The sequence below is a fragment of the Gordionus sp. m RMFG-2023 genome, chromosome 1, assembly GCF_954871325.1.
Source record: "Gordionus sp. m RMFG-2023 chromosome 1, tfGorSpeb1-WG-v2, whole genome shotgun sequence".
NCBI lineage: Eukaryota > Metazoa > Nematomorpha > Gordioida > Chordodea > Parachordodidae > Gordionus > Gordionus sp. m RMFG-2023.
Genome location: NC_088775.1, coordinates 46,373,329 through 46,400,309, shown reverse-complemented (window position 1 = coordinate 46,400,309; position 26,981 = coordinate 46,373,329). Strand labels below are relative to the sequence as shown.

At 26.9% G+C, this 26,981-nt stretch overlaps 1 protein-coding gene across 2 annotated transcripts in view; it reads left to right on the top strand.

Moving 5' to 3' along the window:
* The window catches only part of LOC135922935 (voltage-dependent L-type calcium channel subunit beta-4-like), a 95,805-nt gene that overhangs the window by 47,412 nt on the left and 21,412 nt on the right, over nucleotides 1-26,981 (top strand). For both annotated transcript variants that reach the window (XM_065457469.1, XM_065457471.1), the window contains exons 3-7: nucleotides 607-723; nucleotides 1,197-1,319; nucleotides 1,466-1,689; nucleotides 9,425-9,522; nucleotides 22,299-22,462. In XM_065457469.1, coding sequence (XP_065313541.1) covers nucleotides 607-723; nucleotides 1,197-1,319; nucleotides 1,466-1,689; nucleotides 9,425-9,522; nucleotides 22,299-22,462 — 726 coding nt within the window. The remainder of the gene's footprint in view (nucleotides 1-606; nucleotides 724-1,196; nucleotides 1,320-1,465; nucleotides 1,690-9,424; nucleotides 9,523-22,298; nucleotides 22,463-26,981) is intronic.

Here is a 26,981-nt window from a genome sequence, read left to right as displayed (position 1 = left end):
TCATTAAACCCCGCCGACCAAACCTATTATTTTATTTTATTTCTCTTCTTTTAATTATATATTTTTACATAGAATATAGAGATAGTATAATAATTTTAATAAATAGTTATATTATTTTTAAAAAAACATATTAAAAATTAAAATTAACATATTAAAAATTAAAATTAATTACTGGAATATAGTATTTAGATTTATACATATATATTTTTAAAAGTAACTAGTTACTTTTAGCAGTTACATTTCCAAAAATATAACTAGTTACAGTTATTAGTTACAATTTTTAAAATATAACTAGTTAAAGTTATTTTTTAGCAAAAATGTAATTGTAACTAGTTACTTTACAACACTAGTAATTTTCATGTATAAAAAATCTTTCAAAATGAAATCACTTATTTTTTTCAAACTATGCTATTTATATATTATATTTTTTGAAGTTAATTAATATAATTAATTTTTATAAATCAGTCTAGCCCAGATTTTTTAAAAATTTTAGCTCGGGCCGAAGTTTTGAAAATAATACCATTTTTCAATTCTCTGGTATATGTGATTATCATAATAATGGTGAATAAAAGTATGTAACTAAGCCACTCTATATTTAAATTATAGAGTTCATATGAATCAAACTACAGCCATCCTTCCACCGATTATTCACAAGACGAAGATAGAGAACTGTCGAGGAGAGAATCCGAAAATCAGGCACTTCAACAGCTGGAAAAGGCTAAAGTTAGTATATTATATCTGATTATAGTCGATATTAATATTACTTTACTCAGATTTTTATAAAACCTTACCCTTTAAAATAGATATTGGAATAGCTACTAAGAAAATTAGGGAGTTATATTCTCTTTAATTGATGGGGTAGGGGGAAGAGCATCGCCAATATTACTAATTTTAAATTACACGTTAAATATACAGTTAATTTTTCAAATTTGCATATTTTAAATCATCAACGGGGAATGAGGGGGGGGGGGTCGAATCTAAATATCCTTAAGATTAACAGAAGGTAATAAGAAGAATTACCAGGAACCGATATTTTAGCTAAATTTTTTGAGTTTTATTGATCCATTCCGTATTTTTCCCGGTATTGGTTTGCTTGATAAGATGGACTTATCTTTAAGAATATATATTGTATTTTAAGATAATGCTAAATATATCATGCGATAAATAAATATAATATTAACGTGAATATGTACAAGACCAAAGGAGTAGCGTTCGCTGTTCGCACTAACGTTGGATACGATGCATCCTTTGAAGATGACTGTCCTTTGCAAGGATATGCCGTTATATTTCACCCCAAAGAATTCTTGCACATAAAAGAAGTTTATATTTATCGCCATTCAACATATTAAACATAGGTTGGTTTACGCTTGGTGGTGTTTTGAAATAATTTTCAATATTTATTATTTGTTCAATAATAAAAGAGTAAATATGACATTAATATTATTTTAATTACTCTCTACGACAGAAATACAACAATGATTGGTGGATAGGGAGGTTGGTGAAAGAAAATTCGGAATTAGGTTTTATTCCCAGCCCGGTCAAAATCGAATCGCTTAGGGTCCAACAGCAGCAACAGTTTCAACAAAACACTAGTCTCAGTACTAACATAGGCTCTACTTCCAATGTGCATTCGATTAAAGCTAACAACCTCAATCATCAAACTAACAACGCTAAATACGGTTCTTCTAGGTATTTTTTTTCATTAAGAATTGTATTATAAATATATTTAAAATATTAATCAATAGAGGGGGGTGTACTGATTTTAGGATCAGCCTGACTTCTAAAAATTAATTATAAGCAAGCATTTTCAACACCAAAATTTATGTAATTTCATCTAAATAACTCTTCACAACGATATCCAGGATTCAATTAAATTTTGATACTCACGAAGATAATTCACAAGACAATTTTTTTCAACCAAAAATACGACTTACTATAAATATTACAGCTAAAGCAAATTTTTTGATAAAAGCCTCAAAAACGCATCTTTTGAAAAAGACAAACTTTGAAACCAAAACTACAAAATATGATAAATGTAAATTGTTAAAAAATTTATTTTTTCGATACTATATAATCTATATTAGTTATCGCGTTATTTTATTTATTTAATCTATTAAAATCAATTTAATAATATTAAGTTAAATTCAAAACAAATGGAAGGGTAAAATTTATAAATCTTTTCAAAACTATTAATACGATTATTTTATAAATCTCGAGGGGTATTTATAAAGTAATATTCTTTTATGATTTTGAATGAAATATTTGAAATGCTCCTTTATAGCCAAAGTTGGAAATGAAATATTTAAAATGCGCCTTTATAGCCAAATTTGGAAATGAAACTCTAAGAAAAACAATCCTTAATGTGTCCTGGTTTAACTTATTTTTGAGGATTATTTATGTTTAAACTAGGCGTAACAGCTTTTGAACTAAGATACCCCTTTTGGCTTGTTTTAAGTGTTTGGTGGCATTGTTATTTTTCACTTTCGTTTATTGTTGTTTTTTCATTTTTTTCTCTCTTACTTTTTAGGCTGTTTAGTCGAAGTACGGCCGTTTAGTGTAGTAATATGTCGAACAAGGACACAGCCTAAACGCTAGGAATTAAAATCAGAAAAAAATACTGAAGGCTTAAAATTATTTCTTAATGCTAAGATAAATCAACTAAACTGCTAAGAAAAAATAATGATTGCGGAGATAAACAGAACGCACAGATTTAAAAATGATTTGCACAGTGTAATATATGAAACGCTAAGAAACAGTTACTTAATTGATTAGAAATAAATAAAATTTAGGGCAATAAATTATAGATTAGGAAGGATGTAAATAATAACCCCTACGGAAAAATTTAGAAAATATTTTAATTACGCGAGGATAATTTAAACTTATGTATTTTTTCTCTATAAGTATGGGAATTAAATCAAGCTTGACCTAAAACTAAATTTCCATTCTAATTTATTTGTTATTCCATCTGAAAATATAATTTTACAATTGGTCAGATCTAGCTTGAAATCCCTAGATAGATATGAAATTAGTATTAGGTTATAAAAATTTGCCATGTTCTAGTTCTATTTCGATATTTGTTTTTAAATTTGAAACTAATGTTAAAGGATAGGGTTATTCGGTCGACCCCCTTCGATTTTTTTTAAATTTTGTTAGCAAAGGAAGGTTAAAAAATACTCAAAATTTTAGGCTCCTAAAATTTGTATTTTTGGAGATATTAATAGGGATCAAAGTGACAAAAATGGCGTATTATTACCATTATCGGCCTTCTTTCATTTAATCATATCTTAAGAAATACATGACCGGAAATAACAATTTTAAAAACAAACTTAAATTTTATTATACTTTAAGATAAAAAAAAAATTTTTTTGATTTATTTTTTTATAATACTATTTTATTAAAATAAAATATTTAAAATTATACACAAATAATTATTTAAAAAAAGATAAATATTTAAAAAAACAGAGGTGAGACTACATGTTCCCAAAAAATATGAATAATTGTAGTTTAAAATTGTAATTTGTATATTTTGTTTTAAAAAATAATATTCTTTGGGTTCTGATGTAAGGGCTCCTATTTTGCTGACTATATTTTTTTTAAATTTTAAAGTTCCGCTTGACATATGTCCAATTGAAGATATAACGATTGGTAAAAAAATTATAATTTTTAATTTGGAATATTTATTTGTTTTTCGGCTATATCAACCGGGTCAGAATTTAAATTTTTTTGAAAATGAAGAGACGCATGTGAAATCCCAAATTAAGGTTTTACATAAAAACCAAGGCACAGAAGTTAAGCCATCTGGTCTTAGGCCATTATTTAATGAAAAATTAGCAGGCTCCAGGATGTTTGGTATTCGGGTCCTGGTAAGAGAACGGCCAATAACTTAATTAGTTGCTGTGTGCCTTGCATGTCTGCCTTGACTATATACAATTAAGACAATGTCTCCCTTTGGAATCAACTAATTTTACATTTTATGCACCTATATGGTTGAACTACGTTACATCCAATTCAATGGCCTATGGCAATTCTTAATTGTTCATCTGATAAGAGGCTACCTTTACAACATGATAATGCTTCCAGCCATTCATAACCACTAGTACAGTCAGCATTTTGTAAAAGTTGAATATACTCTAAAGGGGGTTTTATGAGAGTATTTAAAATTTTTTTTAATTAAAAGTTGGAAAATTGATTGCTGTGTTAAAACTGTGGGGGGGGGGGGGGGTAAACAGCTTAAGGTAGAGCTAAAGATATCCAAGCTGTCAAGATCGAATTTAAAAGGTTATCTTTTAGGAGTGATAAAAGAAGATATCATGGCGTGGTTCATCAAACACGAAAAGAGATTTAATGGATATCAATTAAATCTAAACCACCCATTTTCGAGGGTAATTGTGAGAAATCCCAGTTAAAATCTTCCAATTTAATATTTAAAATATTTTCTAATATACTTCTAAAAAATTAATTTACACGATTAATTATTTTTTTATTTTTTAAAAAAAGGAAGTAGATCTAAAAATATGTAAAATCTTTGGTAAAAAGTAAATATTTTTTTAAAAGAAAAAATCTTTAATGTGACTTATAAAATATTTTTAAATTCTAATAAGCCTTTAAAAATATTTTCCATGAACACCTCACAGTTGTACAAACTGCTTAAAGTGAACCAAGAAGATTAATTTCACTTTCTTTAAAAATAAACCCCTGGACTTCGAGGGCTCTTGAATTTAAAAATCATATTTAAGATTTAGCTTTATTTAGAGCAGAGACCTACAGAGGTACCATTTGTATGCCCGGCCCGGATTTTTTTTTAAAATTTTTTACAGCCCGAACCGGATATTTTTTTCAAAAAATTTTTTTGGCCAGGGTTCTGCACCCATATGATTTTAATAAATATTGCATAAGCTGGAAATTTTTATAAAAAATGTTTAAAAATACTTTTCTGGGTAAAGAATTAAAAGCATTTTTAAAATCCAGCTTTCAGACTACGGCGTCTGGAGAAGAATCCTCGATATATATACAAAGAGAGTGGATGGCTATTTCGTATCCCCCTTTAGTACCAAAGCCTAGGTGATATGTTTGGAACACTTTTAAAGGATCAGGTTTGATGCGCTCAACGATTATCTTAGTTATTAGTCTCCTAAAAAAAGCCATTATTGCAATCGGTCGAACCCCATCATTTTTAGATAGTGCAATTAATCTTGCACCAAAAAGTTGGTGAACCTAACTAGGTAAATCTTTGTTTAATATATTTTAGCCAAGTATTACTAATGAATTTACAAATGAATTCTGAAACGGATTTTTAGGGTTTATTAAAAATTGGAAATAATAGGGGCGAAACCTCTCAATTCCCCCTACTGATTTTTTATTAAAAGAAACTTTTTTAATAAGTTCTTCCTTGATTTCGATTGAATTAAATTTTATAGGAGTGGGAAGTTGATCATTCAATAGAGTGAATGTATGTATTCAACAAATGGGGCCAATATTTAATTAGATGAAGCCAATGTAAGAGCCTCACATACGTTCCCTTAGTCTATTTTTTTGAGATTTTACATTTGTGGGCAAAATCAGAAGTAGCCCTTACATCAGGTACATAATTTTCCATTTCTAAGGCATAAAAATGGTCTATTCCATTTTTAATAAAATCATGTAAAGAAGTTTTTTTTATCTGTATGTTTAATTAAGACTTTAAAGGTTAAAAGATTTTCCCATGCTTTAAGGGAATTTAAATTTGAATTAACTTCCATAATAAGTGTTTAAAAAATTAGAAATTAAAGACCTTGTTAAAAGGTAGGTGGACTAAGGTTGGTAGCTTTTCCCACTTTAAAAAATTATCATAAAAAAATAATTTTGATTTAAAATAGGGGGTTGTTTCAATTTTTTGTTCAAAATTTCATTTTAAGAGGGTTTACCAGAGTTTATACATGGTTATACCTGGGCTCATGTTTATAAAAACAAGTAGCCTGGGTCAAGCTTATATTTCTATGGCAAGCATTACAAATGTTTGACATACCCATTTTAGAAGAAAAAAAAAATTTAAAAGGGGGGGGGGGATGTAATATATGGATGAGCTATTTCAACTTTTATTTTAAAAATAAAAATTATATGATTTTGTTATATCAGGATTCATGATTATTAGGGGTTAAAAAATAAAATTTATCTTTTAAATAATATAATTCAAATTAACTTAAAATCTATATGATAAATGTATATTCAAATTAAGGGTTAGATGGTTGAGGAATGTTTAAAAATAAAATTTATTTTTTAATAATAATATTAATTAAGTAGATAAATTAACTTAAAACTTTATATGATTGAAAGAAGTATTTTCATCATTATTATCTGATTGAATCAAAGGAATCTGGGTAGTAAGTTTCTTTGGCAATTATATATATAAGCAATGGACATTATTTGTTAGAATATTTGAGGGTCCAATATATATAAGTATGGAATATTTTGTGTGAGCGTAATTTTGGTGATTTTTATATGATGGGTGGTATTGTGGAGAATCTTTATGTCTCTTTGGATAATTTATGGGTCAAAGTAAATTACTGATATGTTGTATTACTGTGGCAGTGTGGCTTTTTAAATATGTAAATCTTGAGTTTGATAAAATCATCTGTTGAAGTTAGGCTTAGGGTTCATTTGATTATTTTAAAAATTTTCTATCTTCTTGGCACACAGCAATATAAATTTGTTGATAATCAGTTTTCAATTGATATTTTTTCATTATTATATACTTTCTTTTATCTTATCTTCAATAACATTTTTATTATTCCTTATTATAGGCTGAGTCTATCATTCTTTATTAATAATTAGCAAATCCAATATATTAGCAGATCCAATATATTAGCAAAATCCAAATAGTTTGGCATCCTTTTTATGAGTTGTATTCATTTTTAGTAAAAAGAAGTAATAACTAATTTTTGAAACCACTCGATTTTTATAAAAAAATTTAGCAAGCAATATTTAATTTCACCTATCACGTAAAAAAATTGCCTGGAACGAGGCCAACTTCATTTTTAAAATTGATAAAATTCCCAAAAGTGAGGTCTTTGTATAAAATTACATATTAATCAGTTTTAATGGTTTTCTTAACATATTTGATATATATATAATTATTATTCATCTTGTAATGAAACTACAATCAATTTGGGTTAATCAATGAAAGAAATATGTCATTCGATAAAAGAAATTCAATTTATTACATAATTTATTATTAAATATTTATCCATATAACCTCTATTTATGAATTCTTTTCATCTTTACCGGCTAAAATCTATGTGCAGATACGCTCTTATAAAATGTATCTAGATCAGAGTTTGGAACCCTAGGAACCTTCCTAAAATTCCCAATTGTGAAAATAATATATATATATATATATTATTAAAAATGTTGTGTGATTTATTTTCGAGAATTTATTAATTTTTGAATTTTTATTTTATTGTGTTAACAGAGATTGGAACTGGAATGATAACATGGAACCCTCGAAACCGCATCAAATTTAAGAACCAGAACTAATGTTGTTAAACGGCTCGATTTAAGCCGATTTTTAAAAACGGCTAACTCAATATTTTATCCCTATAACACTAACCACAACCCATAATCTATTCAAAATTTTAAGAAGAACCACTATTCCGATGAGGAACCAAAAATCTTTTTAGTCCAGGTTCAAAACTGATCTAGTTACATAAGATACAATTTTTTTTATTATAATCTTATAAAGTGGGCTAAAAAATTATCTGCCCTGCCCGGGCCCAGATTAAAAAATTATCTGCCTGGCCCGGATTTTTTTTTCAAAAATTTTTTACGTAGGCCCGGCTTGGATATTTTTTAAAAAAAATTTTGAGGCCCGACCCGGCCTGGATTTAAAAAAAAAAATTTTTTTAGGCCCGACTCGGAATTTTTTATAATTATATTTGACCTGATATATACAAAAAATTCATCTATTTGGTATTTTATCATATTTTTCGGCGAGTATTATCATTTAATAAGCAAGCATATTAGCTAATGTTGTTAAACGGCTCATTTTGAGCCGATTTTTAAAAACGGCTAACTCAATATTTTCGCCAGAAAAATATTGACTAAGCCTCGAAATTTCGATACTATATGTCTAGAACTTTGCTCTTTCTATGAGCAAAATTTTCAGGCTTGCATAATATTTTTCTGGATAAAAAACCGAGTTGGCCGTTTTTAAAAATCGGCTTAAAACGAGTCGTTAAAAATTGTTGAGTGTTAAAAATTGTAACTTATCCATTTACTCTAAAGGGGGCTTTAAGAAATATTAAATCTTTGAATTTTTTTCTCCGATTTTTACCTTGTTTGTTTTCATTTAAATACATCAGCTTTATTAGCCTCATCTCAAAAAATTTTTTTTTAAATACTTCAAATTTGATTATAGTTTTTAAAACATTTTTATAATATATTATATCACTTCTACAGTTTTTAATATACTATATTGATTTATAGAGAGCCTTTTATGTCTTTTTTTAAATATATCTTTTCCTTAATAATTCCTTTATATAATTAATTTGTATTAATTTATACATTAAAAATCAATATATAAATTTTAATTGATGCACAATATTCGTAAATGTCATTTCAATAAATGCAACAAATTTTTTTTTAAAAAACGCCAAATAAAATTATATCAAATGCATCTAATATTAAATACAGCAAAAATGTATTAAATATTTTAAAGGGTACGTTGAAATTTGAAACGAAACATTACTTTACACTATATAATACCAAAAAATATTTAATAATTAATCGATGGAACTAATAAGAAATCTATAACTTTGTCGATTATCCACTTGCTAATATTAGATATAATCTACAGCCCCAAAATTTGATTATTTTCTTCTCAATTCCGGAACATAATTTTTTATTACTAATTGATTTATCCGAATAAAATTTTAATTTAAAAAAAGACAACATGAAATGTTTTTAATTATGTTTTTTTAACTGGCATAAACTTTTTAAATTTTTAGGCTCATGGACCTTCATTCAGAGATCAAATAAGATCGGCTACTAAATAGTTGTGCCGATACATCTCTATTAATCATTTTGAGATATATTTTTTATATAATAGCATGAATGCCTGTTGACACGAGTGGAGTAATGATTGGATTTTTAAAAAAAACTTATATGTTATTTAAAATCAGGGTTTAACAAAAATCTTCAAAATGAGCTTTAAGATTTTTTTCCCAAAGAATTTTAAGCAAAAATCTCAACAAAATTGAAGATCACAAAATATTTACTTATAAAAGATTTGGAATTTTAGAAAATTTGTTTAAAAATCCTGTTTGAGCATTCTCAAATAAATTGTCTTTTTTAAAAAAATTCATTTTAAATCTTCCGAGATCAAAACTTTGAAGATTTTCATTTTTGAAATGTTAAAACTCTGTTTAAAACAAAAAAAATATTTTATAAGTCTAATGGTAAACTCCGCCTCAAATATTGGTGCTTCACAACAGGATCATCCATTTAAGTCGACTTCCAATTCAAGAGGTTCAACTCCACCAACACCTGGTAATTTAAATTCTATTTGATTTTAAGAAGAAAAGATCAACTTGAAAGCTTTTTACCTTATTTTTTAATGTCATTTATCCACACATTCATCCAAACTTAACACCCTAATATTTTATCCTTATAATTATTTTTATAGCCAATATTGGAAATTTATTCTGTTTAATTGACTAATTACCTTAAAAATTATTAATAAGTTAAGATAAAAATGTTATAATATTATTAACCGGCTCACGTCGCTTAATAATTGGAGTGCTCAACTGCATTTTTTTAAAAAATATATGGATATCAATTATAATTATTTATGTTCAACCAAATTACAAATAAAAATACTTTTATGACAGAGAATTCATATTTTTTTATAAGAGCAGATAATTATACAGAATGATTTATTATCATCTAAATCTTTTGATATAGTAATCTTAGGTAAAGTATATTTAATTTTATTTTTTTCACATATTAATTTTTAAGTTATAGCTGTTTGTGATTCATATAATTCCCCTATATATTAACGTAATTTTTTCAATCGTTTTATCATGAATAGTAAAAACATATATCTGATTGGAACCTCAAAGATTTTTGCTCAAAAAATTTTTTAAGATTTTTTTCCAAACTCTGGTTTTACTAATTTATTTTGTTGGCAAAACTGTCATAAAATGTTCAAATATTACTTACAATACAATAATTAAAATATAGTTTATCTAATATACATTTGTTTAACAGATTTAAACTAATTTGATTCTGAGTAGCATATTCATCAGTGACGAAGCGTCCATAGAAGCAAGCGAAGCATTTCCATTGAAATTTTTCTTGCAAAATTCTTAAATAAACAATATAATCTTTATACTATATTAAAAAAACTAAGCTGACTTCGTTAAAAAAAATTTAAATAATTTTTATAAAGTTAAAAAGATTAATATTATTTTTATTACGTTAATAGAATTACTAAAAAAATTACTATTATTTTTACTATACTAAAAAAATATACATGAGCGATTATTTTTTAATAAATAAAAAGAAAATCATGCGAATGTATTTGTAATTTTACGTTTAAAAAATAAGCATTGGGGAAGCAGATAAAATTAGGGCTGTGCCGATCCACATATTCTTCACCAATCCGATCTGATATTTATATATTGATTTTTTGTGACCCCCCTTTGAACCAAGTATAATTATAATCCATATTTTCTATGCAAAAAATTGAATTTATACATTTGATTTTATTTTTAAGACAATAATTTTTGAAAAGATAAAAAAATATATATTTAATAATGTATCCATTTTATTTTTGCTAATAAGTTGGAATTTATAGTATAAGACAACGAGATATAAAACAATTTTTTTTTTTTATTTTAAAATACAACTTTCTAAATCTAATAAATTTATGTCTATATATACTTTTTTAAATTTCAATATTTAATATAACAATCAATGAAACTATTAGATTAATATTATGTTAAGTGAAAGAAATAATCCGTAAAAATTTAAGTTAATATAATGTTAAATAATGAAATCTGTTCAATTATATTTGCATTCTCCTCTATCTTCAACTTTCAAATGTCCCTCGTAGTACATGTTTCCACGTCGTTTGTTGCTTTCGAACGTTCTCCTGTCTCTTTTATCCTCGATTCCGTCTGTTCAAATCGTTATCATTAACTCGTCGTTTAGTAATGGGAATAATTTATTGAATGTCGAATATTGAATGGAATAAGAATAATAGAATAGAATTGGAATAATAGAATGAATTTGTCGACTATTAAATTGAATAAGAATTATTGAATGGAATAAGAATTTTTTATTTATTTTTTTCTCTTTAGCTTTCACTTTTTCTGGTGGTAAGCTCCTTCAACATCTCTCTCCACTTTATGTTATTAATACAATCTCTTTTATCTAATTTATACTTCTTTATATTGGCTCTAACTTTATGGCCCCATTGAAGTTTTGGCCTTCCTCTTTTACGTTTGCCCATCACTTCCAAACTCTTAACTTTATTTCCTATGTAGTTCATAATAGGCCTTCTCATTGTGTGCCCATACCACCTAAGTCTGTTTAACATTAACTTAGATGGGCACTACCTTTAAACTACTTAGTATTCTTGTACTGCGCACTTTATCCTTTCTTGTTACCCCAGCAATCATCCTCAGCATTCTCATCTCCATGGTTTGTAGACTTCTCTCGTCTGATTCTTTGGTTGGCCATGTTTCCGAACTATATAGAATAGTTGGTTGTATTATGGAACTGCAGATTTTTCCCTTTAATTTGTGTGGGATTCTTTTATCAAATAGCACTCCAGATAAAGATCTCCACTTTAGCCACCCTTGATTAATCTTACTCTATCTCTTTTTCTATTGTGCCGTTTGTTTGTATAGTGGAGCCCAAATATTTGCAGCTTTCAATTGCCGATATCTGCCATTCATTAATATCAATTCTCTTGGTTTCATCTCCTCCTATCACCATATACTCCGTCTTTTCTCTATTTACTTTTAATCCGTGCGTTTCTAGGATATTTATCCAACTCATTAGTCTTTCTTTCATTTCATCCTTAGATTCGGCAAGTATCACAATATCATCTGCAAATATCATATTTTACGGGACTGTTTGAGGTATAGACTGTGCTAATATATCTATTACTGTAATGAAGAGAAGTGGGCTGAGAGCCGATCCTTGATGAACTCCTTCGGTTATTGTGAAGCCTGCTGAAGTACCTGTTGTGCTACGGACCATTGTTGTATGGCCCATATACATATCCTGTATTATTCTTATTTATTTTTCGGGAACATTTTTGTGGCGTAGCGCCCACCAGATAAGTTTTCTTGGGATTCTATCAAAGGCCTTTTCTAGATCGAGAAAGACCATGTGTAGCTTTTTGTTCTTTTCCCTGTATTTTTCACTCATTTGCCTAATTGCGTGGATAGCATCGGTTGTTGATCTTCCAGGCATAAAGCCAAACTGAGTCTCTCCTATTTCGATTATATCTCTTAATCTTTTTTCTATTATTTTTTCGTATAGTTTTAGACAGTGTGACATTAGTTTTATGCCCCTGTAATTTTGACAATTATGTGGATCCCCTTTATTTTTGAAGATAGGAACTAGATAGCTCTGCCTCCATTTTTGGGGAACCTCTTCATTTCCAAGTATCTTATTGTATAGATTTGTGAGGAGATGTATTCCATCATCTCCTAATCCTTTAAGGCTTTCTATTGGAATATCGTCTGGACCCCTAGCTTTGTTGTTTTTCATATGCTTGAGGCATGTGATTATTTCTTGTTGTGTTATAGGTTGTACAAGGTTTTGACAAGGGGAGTGTTCGAGATGTAGTATGTGCGGATTAAAGTTGAGAAGCTCCTGAAAATATTCTCTCCATCTACTCATTTTTTCTTTTTCCTTTATTATCAATTTCCCATCTTTATTTTTGATTACTTTCGGAGCTCCGTTTATATCCCTAGAATTCTTTTCTAGCTGTTTGGCTAATCTGTATATTTTATTTTGCCCTTCTTTGGTATGTAGATCTTCGTACATGTCATCGTATGCCATAGATTTGGCTCATAATAAAAGGAATTTATCGAGTATAGAATAGAATTAGAATAATAGAATGAATTTGAATAAGAATAATTGATATAGGATAAGTTACGCGTTATATGTATTTTCGTTTCGCGTTTTATATAATTTTTATGTATGTATATCGATTTTTATTTATATTAATATTAATAATGATTTCCACGAGGTTAAAATATGCAAATAGAATATTATCCACACTTCCCTCTCTTTTTTTTAAAGTTAACACCTTTGTTTTTTAATTTAAAAAGCGTCTCAATATAATAATTTTTCTTCAAGTTATATTTTGTAAAAAATAATTTCTTTAGTCTTAAATATTTAGTAAATCATCTCTTTATTTCCTCTATATGCGTTTTTTTCAAATTTAAATATTTAGTTTTAATATTATTTTCTATTCTCTTTTATTGTTATTTAATATTTATAAATAATTTTAGCTGTATTTCAAAACTAATGGGGAAAAATATATTATATTAAGGACTATATTAATATATTAGTAAACGATTACGACAAAAAAAACAACTAAAGGACAATATTGAGGCATAAATCATAAAATAATGTAAAATACAAAATAATTAAAAGCGAAAGCAGCAAAATTATTTAAAATCTCCTTCACCTAATCATCAGGAGAGATCGAATTAATAAAACAAACATAATTAGCCTTAAGAATGGCTATTGCGATCCTCTGCCTTAATTAAAAACCTTCGCGAGGCTCTCCACAATTTTTTCTGATTAGGCGGCCAACTTTTTTAAAAAAGTTTTTAGCCAAATCACCATATGTAGTTAAAGTGGAGCAAATTATGGGTATGAATATATAATTTGAGAAATCAGCGCTGTATTTGCCGATCTTAAAATTTTGAGCTCTGTTCAGAGTTGTTAAAATTAGAGGGGGAGTTAGTGTCCAGACAAAAGAAATCCCATATTATAAACTTTCCTTGAGACCATGGGATACGAGTGACCCCATCGGGACGCCTACTATTGGAAAATAAGCCAGAAGGCTCCATTGAGGTAGGAAAACCAGCTGACCTAAGTGCAAGAGACATGATTTGATTGCATTCAAGTGTCGAGTTTGCCAACCGGGATTATGATTGCAATGTAAAGGATGCAGTGCCACATTGTTATCATCCGTATGACATTTGCTGCATTTATAAGGTAATGAAAAGGGAATGTTGAGCCTGATATATAGAGCATAACTGAGCTCATAGTTGTCCAATTCGAGTTTGAGATTGGTAGATGGAATAACATCTAAAAATTTATATCCCCGATCTTTGATAAGTTCAATATGTGGATCTAGCCAATGGTGAGAGACTTGAAATAAGGTAATCAACGGAGTTTTTCACAATAAATCCCAATCCTTCTGCTTTACAGAGATCGGAAATAGGGTTGAGGTTGCGACGGATTTTGCCCATTCTCTCTTAGCTGTATTCAAAAAAGGATCGTGAACCGACAGATGTTGGTCAATTAATATACGTGACTGAAGATGGCAAGCAATGAACGCACATATTGAGATCGACAATGGGAATCGTATACCAAGGCCGCCATGTTTAGAAGGAAATGTGGCTTGATGCCAAGCTATGTCTGTAAATTTGATATTTAAGCAGTCTCTAAGGATGAATTTTATTCTGGTTTCTAATCTCACTGAATACAAAAAAAAAGGATATCTCGAAATTAACAGTTCTCTAGGGTTTTCAAAGCATTTTATTCAATAACGCTAAAGTTTATATTTAATAGGTTCGTTCTGTGGAAGTTTTATCCATGGCAATTGAAGTTTGAATGCTGGATGTATAATTGCAGAAAGAACATATTGATCCTTATATATATATGATCAAATTTTTAAAAAAATAAAATATATGTAACTAATTGAGAGTTATAGGTTTAATACCTTTTATTAATCCCATTTAATACGGCGTCTATCAATGGTTGACCATATTTGAGGCCACTAATTTTTTTAATTTTTAAATAACTATCGTTATTGTTGGAGTCAAATATCCCAAATGCATTATTTCTTCAAATTTAATGATTTAACTTAGTTATATCGTATAAAATCAAATAATTAATATTAAAATCAAATGTCGTTTTAAATTGGAACCTAAAGATTTTGACAATATAATACTTTTTGGCCACATTTTACACTTGGTAAGCATTGGATTAGTTCCTTCAATATAGGATGTTAATGTAAAACATTTATCATATTTGGCCATAGTAATGATAATTCATCTTATTTTGGATTTTCAGAATCAGATGATGAGGATTAAATAATAATATCCATGCTTATGCTAATCTATTAAATTAAAATATAAACAATAATATTCAAATTATTAAACTATGTGTTAAAAAAATTGAAATGTGAAATGGAAATACACAGCCGATTAAAAAATATAAATATAATACATTTTTTAAAAAAATTCGGAAATATTAAATTTTTCAAATAAATAAAATATAAATATTTTTAAAATTGAACGAACGTTAAATTCGAACGCGTTCGTCATAAAAAAGGAACGCGTTCACGTTCAAACTTCATCAAAAATAAAATAAACGCCGTTCATCGTTTTTTTCAAAAAAACGCACTTCGTTGAACGCGTTCGTTTACAACACTATTTAAATCTGATTGATTCTGGACCAAAATTCTGTTCCGTCACTTTGATTTATGGACCGATCATTTCAAGCTTCAAAATTATATCACATTTAGTCTTCATCATTTAGATATAAATTTTGATTTAAATTATTTTACCTTGGCAACTAGAAATATGACTCAAAAGCATACTGGGGAAACCATATTATCTGAAATCGATGGAGTTCATTTAAAAGCCAAAATAATACTAATGGTAACTGATACTGGGGCCATTGTCAAAAAAAGCGTCAGTTGGGGGATTATAAGCATCATTTATGCTTTGGACATGGACTTCATAATTTGGTTACAGTTGATGGCATAAAAATAGTTGCAATAATTGACATTCTCATTTAAAAAAAATTATAGAAATTATTTCCGCCCTCAGATATCGAGTAGCTGATGAATGTGAAATTGAGGGTGAGCATCTTAAATGTCTGCAGTCAATTTATAAGACAGGTCATATCTTGAATATTGATGATTCTGATCCATACCTTGATGACCATTTTGATATCTCCTATGAAACGGATAATAGAAATGGCATTGCACCAACCAATTTAATTAATACAATTTTAAAATTAAATTGCCTACCCGCTAGCACAGCATATTAATTATGCTAAAAAGTGTTCTCAGTATAAACAAAATTATCTTTAAAACTCTTTAATAATGAATGGGATATGTTGATGAGCTTTGCGCAGTATTAAATCCATTCCGAGAGTCGATGAAATTTCTTTCCTACCAAAAGGGATCGACAATAAACTTAGGGTTATTATTTTTCAGTGAAATAGAAACCCATATACAAATCAATTGATCTGATTGCTCAGATATAATTTGCTTAAAAGAAAATATGAAAAAAAAGTTTGACTATTGGTTTCCCATTACTTAACTTAACGTTATTTTAAATTTTTATTAATAAAATTATATTTTAAACATTAGATATTAGCGACTCTACTTGATCCCATATTTTAATATCTTAAAATTGTTTCAGAATATTTAAATTCGAATTCTACGACATCAGTGCTATTTTTAATTAGACATTTAAAACGTTTAGAGCATGTTAGAAATGCACAGTGAGATTCAAGTTGAAAATAATGTGCAAACATCCAGTTCTTATATAGTTAAAATAGCTTATAAGCATCCCCTTCCAAGCAATATAACAACATTAGTAATTTAGAATAAGAATGTCATATTTTGCTCAGCCATCATAATATCCCAGAAGAGGATGCATTAATCTTTTGGAAGAAAAAGCACTGGGAACTTCCTAGGCTTGCTAATTTATCTAGGAAAGTTTCCATTGTTGGGTTAATACTCAATGCAAAGGACTTCTTTATGTCCCACGAATCTTGATAAAATACTATTTATTCATGACATTTATAATTTTGCTAAATTTGAATTCTGATTTATTATATTTGACTTGCATTCCAAATTTATATTTTAATTTGTTATAATAAAAATTAATTCAATATTACTAATATGTGTTGTTTATTTGACTCTGATCTGAGTAAAAATGCACCTTAGTCTATTTCTGAGAATGAGAAAATACATAAATTTAAATTGGAGTGAGACAGCAAATAATTTAAGAAATGAATTAAACTATATTAACAATGTATTATACAAAAGAGCCCCCAAATAAATTATAAAAAAATGTAATTCATTGATTTATAAATTAAATTTATTAAAAATTTTATTTTAATAAATATCGCGCCGCCGCCAACAAATTAGTAGGCCACGGCGAAATCGGCGCACCGCCGAAAGCCGATGAAAAAATTGATTGAGACATCGGCGCACAGGTCTAATTACATTACACGATAAGTTTTTTATTTAAATTCAAGTATCGGTATATAATAAAAAAAAAAATATGTAAGTAACATCAAATTTAAGTATCGATTTATATAAAAATAAACAGAGAGTAATATACAAAAAAATGTAATTCCATTTTATAAATTTTTAAAACTTTATATTTTATCCCCCATCATCTGTTTGTAAATCAAAACAGTTTAATCGCTTTTCACCATTTATTTATATAATAAGATGTAATTTTAAATGTACCATAAATAATATTGTATTCACTTACCTTATCTCAAGTCTATAACAATATGAACCTGTTTAAGTTCGACAAAATAGAGCTCTGAATTTATACCAATATAAGCCATATAAATCTAAGCTTAAAATTATAAATATCTTTTCAAAAATTTCACAAAGTTTTATAGATAATTCTTAATTTCGTTACTATTCAATTTTTCTTTTATTTAATAAAATTCTTACTTTTATCTCAGCAACCGTAAAGATATATTCAATTTAGCTCTATAAAATATAGTAAAATCCGTTCAAAACCTTATTTCCTTTAATGTTAATTACGTAGCCATTAAAAAAAATGTTCCATTTGCCTTTACAATAGGGCTAAAATCCGTTCAAAAATTATTTCTTTTTAATGTTAACTACATAACAATTAAAAATATATTCCATTTTCCCCTCATAATAGGGTTAATTCATTCAAAAATTATTTCTATATTCCATTTTTCCCACAATAGGGTTAAAATTCATTCAAAAAAATTTTTTTTAATGTTAACTACGTAACAATTAAAATATATTCAATTTTTAGCAACAATTATTATAATCCACATATATATCTTTTATCCCATATAGGGGAGACCAGGGCTAGTCGGCGCAATTTTTTGTCAAAATCATCATAGCTCCGAAAATAATGATCATATAAGATCTTACAAAATACCAATAGATACCTTAAACATATACCTATAAATATATACTGTTATATTTTTTAAATATTTAATAATTATAGAAAGGTTTTAGTAAAAGTCATTTTTTGAACCTAGTAGCCCCGAACCCGTGGTTAGTCGGATCATCGATGGGGCTAGTCGAATCAAGTGGTTTATTAGGCTTCTTATGGGACAAAAAAAATTTTTCGCAGATTTTAAAATATAACTATGATACTTTATTTATATAATATTCTATTTATAATTATAACAAATAAAATAACAATCTTTTTTGACAGAGAACTACTACATTGAAACCAATCTTCAAAATTATGAAAACTTATAATCCTGTTTACATATAATACACACATCTTTTATATGTTTATATTTATTAATAATAAATTTACTCAAAATTTATCTAATTCTATATTTAAATATATAACATCATTTGATTTTATTATCAGGCTAAATATAATCTGATAACTAAAATGTTTATGTTCAATAAAATGAATTAATTTGAATCATGTTATATTGTCAATTAAAATAGATATATAAAATATTTGTTTGTTAGATATAATTCATTTTAAATATATTGATATTATTATCAGGCTAAAATTTATATGCTAAAATGTTCGTATCTAATAAAATGTATTAATTTGAATCATATTATATTGTCAATTAAAAAAAAATATATATATTATATTTGTTTGCTATCAGGCTAAAATTTATATATGCAATATATATAATATCTGTGACAATATATAATATATATTCACAATATGTATATGTAGATTTTAGTTTGCAAGATATTTATATAGGTCTGATATTATATTAAAATTGAAATGTATTATGAAAAATCAATCACATTAATAAATTTATATAATAATTATTATTTAATATATTACATTTATAAAATATTATATTATGATTATCTGTACAATATATAATATATTATCACAATATGTATATGAAGATTTTAGTTTGCAAGCTATTTATTTATCTCTGATATAAAATTGAAATAATCAATCACATTAATAAATTTATATAATATAATAATTATTATTTAATATATTACATTTATAAAATATTATATTTTAACCTGTAATAAATGGTATTTTTCTTAATGAGATATTATTTTCATACAGTTTTATAGTTTCTTCATAATCTTTTTTTAATAAAAATTTTACTATTTTGAATTTTGCATATATATTTGGGTACCATAATAATATAATAAAAATTGACTGATTGCGCCGACTAGCCACGATTCTACTAACCTCAATGGTGGTAATATTACTAATTTGATCTTAACATATATTTAAGCTTTATAAATCAATCTAAAACTTTCCCAAATATTAAAATAGATATTTAACTTTCATATAATGTTCATTTTGTCATTAAACTTTTATTTTTTTAATACAACCTAATAATATAAAGTGAAAATATTGTAATTTTTACGTCAAAAACATGTCATAACGGATAAAAATTTAAATAGCTAAATATTATAAATTATTTTCATCCCCAATTATGGATATTATTGAATTCTATTTTAGAATTAAATTTCAAATTTTAATCTTTACTGGATTTAAAATAAAATCCTTTGAACCGACAAGCCCCTTGCGCCGACTAGCCCTGGTCTCCCCTATATCCTTTATATTTCTTTTATACCATATATATCCCTCACTAATAAAAATTATCTTACAAAAATCCCTATTCTAAATATTCAAATATTATTTAATAAACGAAAATCCTAGCCTATCATGATCCTTAAAATTAAAAAATGATAAGATTTCTTTAATTTAAATAATCATATCATATGTTTCAACAATGATAACATTTCTTTTAAATTCAAATATATCACATATATGTTTAACAATTCAAATTAAATACTTTATATGTTTAATTCAAATTAAATCAATATTAACACACCATTCAAAATAGATTACATTAATAATGTATCAACATTAATTAAAAATGGACCAACACACATTACCCTAATTATATTCACTAATCTTAATAGATAAAGATAAGAGATGTTTTTTAACATAGTTTATATATAGTTAAAAATGTTTATTTTTAATATAGCATCTTAAAATCATCTCTGTATGGACTGCTTGCTTACATATAGTCCCAATACATCATATTGGTTATACTCAATTAATTTTTTTATTTTAGTACCAATATAATGCATATTTTTATAATGATTTTTAAATATAACGCCATCTATTTCATATTTTTTATTTATAAAAATTTTAATTAAATTAAAAAAACCAAAATGCCTATCTAAAATTTTGATTAAACAGTTAAACATGAAGGTAATAAACATTCCTAGCGAATATCAACACCCAAAAAAATATCTTCTCAACAATGTTAATGTTTTATTTTACGGGAAATAAGAAAACACTTAGAATTTTTTTTGATATTTTTCAATGTAAAATTTTAAAGGCTATAAAATTATATATAATTTGTTACTCTATCTTAAGTTTTTTTTCTAAATATAGATTTATTGAAATCACGCAATGGTGATTTTCGACTTAGAAGACGTATATTTGGATCTAATTCAGCGCTTTAAAATTTTGATTTCACTAAAATATTCAGCATAAAAAACTATTATGCCAAGTGTCATCCATATTAGAGATGGTCATCCATAAATCTCGTTTTTTTTGTTGATTTAACATGGAATTACCAATAAAATTTATTTGCAATTCAAGAGACACCCGAACCTTTATTTAAATGGTGGTTATGGTTCAGTATGTAAAAAATGGTTACGGTTTGGTTATGGTTTTTAAGAAAAAATTTATAAAGTTTCGGTTCGGTTCAACTAATTGTAACGCTTTATAAATGACTACAGTTATAAATTTTTTTATAATTATTATTGAAGCAGAGTCATCTTATAATGATTTTAATCATGAATATTATAAGTATCTATGAATAATATATAAAAAAATATATAAGAATCATAACTCATTTTTTAAATATATTATTTGAATTTATAAGTAATATATGTTCTAATGTGGATTCATATTGATAACACAAATTTTAGTCCCGAATAGGCTATCAACAGAAACTTATGTTGCAGGAATCGCAATTACTATAAGAGCAAGTTTATATAATTCTGGATATTCAAATTTTAATGATTCCCAATATATAAAAACTGATGATTTTTTAGATTAATTAAATAAATGCAACTAAATCAAAAATTGGTTATTTAGATATTTTCATACTAAAATATAGAAAATAGGAATGATATAATACTTAATGAAGTAGTTAGTAGATTGTGGATCAATTTAAATCATAGTGAAAAAATTAATACATACGTCTTATGGATATTGAACAAATATGTTGATCATAATTATAAATAACGACGCAGATATAATAAAATATGTAATACACCACAAGGAAAAGGATGTAAAATTATTTATTTTGGTTGAAACCAATTTAACTTTTTTTAAAACTGTTATTTTTACTCCTTCAAAAAATAATTATATCGGTTTGGTTACGGTTCAGATATTTATAACGGTTTATCAGTTCACTTCGGGACCCTGATTATAATTTTAAAATTTTATATATTAATTTGATTTTCTCATTTTTAATAAAAACATTAGTAGAGTCTCCAACAATAATGATTAAAATAAAATATCATAAATTAGCCCGAAAAAAGAGAGAACATCTCCAAGATCGTTCTTTCCTGATCACTTACGAAGTGATTGACCAATATATAAGAATTTTTTTTTATTTAAGATACTTTGGAACCTTCGATTTTATATTTATTAGCCATTGCATTGTGATTTTAGAAAATAAATGTGCTATAATATTAATTTCTTAAAATACTACTCGTATAATGTACTATCTAATTGATTTGATTATACAAATTGTTACTATAAAACATAATTATATATTAAACACAGGCGCGGCTCTAAGTTCTAGCGAGGGAATGGCTCAAGAATTCGGCGTGATATCTCGTCCAATTTTAAGCCGTCAACAGTCTTCCCAAAAAGAGGAAGACCCTTTAAATCCAGCTAACAAACTAGCAAATCTCGTTAGGGAAAAGAGAAAACCTTTCTTTAAAAAGGTAAATATGCAAAAAATATTTCGTCTTTTCCTCAGTAAGCCCCTTTTTTAATATAAAATATTTAAAATTATACACAAATAATTCTTTAAAAAAAAGATAAATTTATAATAAAAATAGTCATTCTATAAAAACGGAGTGGGACTACAAGTTCCTTAAAAACAGGAATTATTGTATTTAAAAGAAATTGTATATTTTGTTTTAAAAAATAATATTCTTTAGGTACTAGTGTAAAGGCTCTTATTTTACCCTTATATTTTTTAAAAATTTCAAGTTCCGCTTGACATATGTCCAAGGGAAGAGATAACGATTTGTAAAAAAAATACAATTTATTAATTTGTAATATTTAATTGTTTTTTTTTCGGCTATATAAACCGGGTCAGAATTTAAATTTTTTGGAAATGAAGAGACGCATGTGAAGTCCCAAATTAAGGATTTACATAAAGATCAAGGCACAGAAGTTAAGCCATCTGGTCTTAGGCCATCATCTAATGATAAATTAACAGGCTCCCGGATGTTTGGTATTCGGGCCCTGGTAAGAGAAAGGCTAATCACTGATTTAATTGCTTAGTTTCTTTGTCTGCCTTGATTATATATACAATTAAGACCATGTCTCACTTTGGAATCAACTGTGTATGTGGTTGAACTATGTTACCAATTCGATGGCCTATGAAAACTCTTAATTGTTCATCTGATAAGTGGTTACCTAGGTTACGACTTGGTAATGCTTCCAGCCATTCATAACCACTAATATAGTCAGCATTTTGTAATAGTTGAATATACTCTAAAGGGTAGTTTGATGAGAGTATTTTAGAAATTTTTTTAGTTAGAGGTTCAAAAATTGATTGATGTGTTATAACTGTGGGTAAAACAGCTTTAGGTAGAGCTAAAGATATCCAAGCTGTCAAGGCTGAATTTAAAAGGTTATCTTTAGGAGTTATAAAAGAAGATATCATGGCTTTGTTCATCTAACAGGATGCCAAAAATGAATAAAGTGATATAAGATTTAATGGATATAAATCTAAACAACCCATTTTCGAGGGTAATTATGAGAAACCCCAGTTAAAATCTTCCAATTTATATTTTAATATATTTTCTAATATACATCTAATAAATTCATATAATTATTTCTTTATTTAAAAAAAAAGGAAGAAGATCTAAAAATATGTAATATCTTTGGTAAAAAATAAATATTTTTTTAAAAGAAAAAATGTGTGACTTTTAAAATATTTTCGAATCCTAATAAGTCTTTAAAAATATTTTCCATGAACACCTCACAGTTGAAAAAACTGCTTAAAGGTGAACCAAGAAGATAAATTTCACTTTCGTTAATTATTTTAAACACCTGGACTTTAAGGGCATTTGAATTTAAAAAGCATATTTCAGATTTAGCTTTATTTAGAGTAAGAACTATGTTTAGAGGATTCTGCTCTATATAGTCTATCGCTGCTAAAATATTTTTAGAAGGTCCGTAGATGGTGTCATCATCCAGGTAATAAGGGGTTTTAAAGAATGAATTAGGTTATGTATGCCTAAGCTAAATATGAGAGGGTTCAAAGGGTCTCCTTGTTGTATACCCTTTTTAGAAGGATTGTATATTCCTCGAATTTGAGAGGGGTTCAACAGCCATGTGACTGTTCAATAAATCTTGCATAAACTTAAAATACTTTTCTGGATAAAGAATTAAAAGCATTTTTAAAATCCAGATTATAGACTACTGCGTCAGGAGGAGAATCCTTGATATATATACGAAGAGAGTGGAGGGCTATTTCGCATCCCCCTTTAGTACCAAATCCTAGATGATATTGGAAAATTTTTAAATCATGTTTGATGCGCTCAACGATTATCTTATTTATTAGTCTCCTAAAAAAACCTATTGCAATCGGCTGAACCCCATCATCAAGCTTAGATAGTGCAATTAATCTTGCACCAAAAAGGATTTGGTGAAAAATCTTTGTTTATATTTTAGCTAAGTATTACCAATGAATTTACAAATGAATCCTGAATAGGATTTTTAGGGTTTATTAAAAATTGAAAATAAGAGGGGCGAAAACCGTCAGAGTTTTTATTAAAAGATAAAACTTTTTTAATAAGTTCTTCCTTGCCTATTTCGATTGAATTAGATTTTATAGAAGTGGGAAATCCTCAGCAAAAACCTGAGGATGTAATTCTTTCAATAGGATGAAAGTATGTTCAGCAAACGGGGCCATTCATTAGATGGAGCCAATGTGAGAGCTCCACATACATTCCCTTAGTCTCTTTTTTTGAGATTTTACATTTGTTGGCCAGAAGTAGCCCTTACATCAGGTACATAATTTTCCATTTCTACGGCATAAAAATGGTCAATTCTATTTTAAATAAAATCTTATTAAGAATTTTTTTTATCTGTAGGTTTAATTAAGAATTTCTAAGAAAAGGTTAAAAGATTTTCCTATGCTTTAAGGAAATTTAAATCTAAATTAACTTCCATAATAAGTGTTGTTCAAAAAATTAGAAATTAAAGACCTTGTTTTAAAAGGTAGGTGGACTAAGGTTGTAGCCTTTCCCATTTTAAAAATTTATCATAAAAATCTGGATAAAAATTTAGAGTTACAATGAGGGTTGTTTCAATTTTGTTGTTCAAAATTTCATTTGAAGAGGGGATGCCAGAGTTTAACATGGTTTTAACTTAGGCCCATGTTTATAACAAGTTGCCTGGGTCAAGGTTATATTTCTATGGCAAGCATGCATTACAAATGCTTGACATACCCATTTTAGAAGAAAATTTTTTTTAAAAAGGGGGGGGGGGTAAATATATAGATGAATGACCTATTTCCAAAACTGTTATTTTAAAAATAAAAATTATAATGTTTAAAAATAAAATTCATTTTAAATAATAATATAATAGTAGATAAATTAACTTAAAACTTTAATATGATTGAAAGAAGTATTTTCATCATTATTATCTGATTGAGTCAAAGGAATCTGGGTAGTAAGTTTCTTTGGCAATTATATATAAAGCAGTGGATATTATTTGATTGAATATTTGAGGGTATAATAGAAAGTATGAAATATTTTGTAAGGGTATAATTTTGGTGATTTTTATATGAAGGGTGATATTGTGGAGTGGAGAATATATGTCTCTTTGTATAATTTCTGCGTCAAAGTAAATGATATGATGTGATACTGTTGGGTGGCAGTGTGGCTTCTTAAATATGTAGAGTTTGATAAAATCATCAGTTGAGGTTAACCTTAGGATTCATTTGATTATTTTTAAAATTTATTATCTTCTTGGCACACAGCAATTATAAATTTGTTGATATTCAATTGATATTTTTCCATTATTATGTATTTTCATTTATCTTATCTTTCAGTAAAAGTTTTATATTATTTCTTATTATATAAGGCTGAATCTAGCATTCTTTATTAATAATTAGCAGATCCAGGAAATATGTTGGCAAAATTCAAATAGTTTGGTTTCCTTTTTATGAGTTAAATTCATTTTTAGTAAATTATTAACCTATTAAAATAATCTATCATGGAATCTATGTTAAATAATAAATCTTAAATTTTTTTTTTCAAAGTTAAACTTGTGGATTTGTACATATTAAATTTGACAATCATTTCTGATTATTTATTTCTACCTAATTTCAATTAACGGGTTTAGTCGATTTTTTAAATGGCTCGATTAAGATTTACACCAAAATAATATTATGTAAGCCTCAATATTTGGCAAATAGAGGTCCAAACTTTTCTACTATCTATGAAACTAATCTACAGACTTACGTAATATATAATCGGACCGTTTAACAACATAATTAATAACAACTAAATATTATATAGAGAATTTTAAACTTACAATAAGAGTGGAACCTTTGATATAAAGATTATACAGTTAAGGTTCTAAGATGATAAATTATATCGGTTTAGGTTCTGAGAAGATAAAATTATATCGGTTTAGGTTCTAAGATAAAATTATATCGGTTTAGGTTAAGGAATTAAATTTTTTAAATGTTCGGTTCAGGTTCAAAACCCTTTAATGAAGGATCTCACATAAATTAGTTAATTTTTTATACAGGGTATTTGAGTCTTTATATGATGTCCAATCTTGTTTTTTATGGGGATAAAATGCATTATAATCCTGAATAGCTATTGTTGCTCATTGAAGAGTTCGGGTTGCTCTAATTTTCTTCTTTCCCAATATATAAGAATATCAGTCTTCAATACGTTTGATGATGTTTGAAAAATTTATACAGGAACCTAAATTCTGGTTATGTATTGTGAGACGTATTTTGACTTATTTTCTTTCATTTGCAATAAGCATTTAAAATCGTTCCTGGGATAATTTGACTTGAATTTGGAAGGAAATAATATACATTCTGTTAAAGTTGGCAAGGAGAAAAACAAAATTAAGAAAGTATTTTAAAATTTTATTTTATTTATTTAAAATGCAATATATTTTCATGCTTATATAGCTTGTAAAAATCAATTTATATAAACGAAAAATTAATTTAAATCAAACTATTGAGTTAATATTATAAAA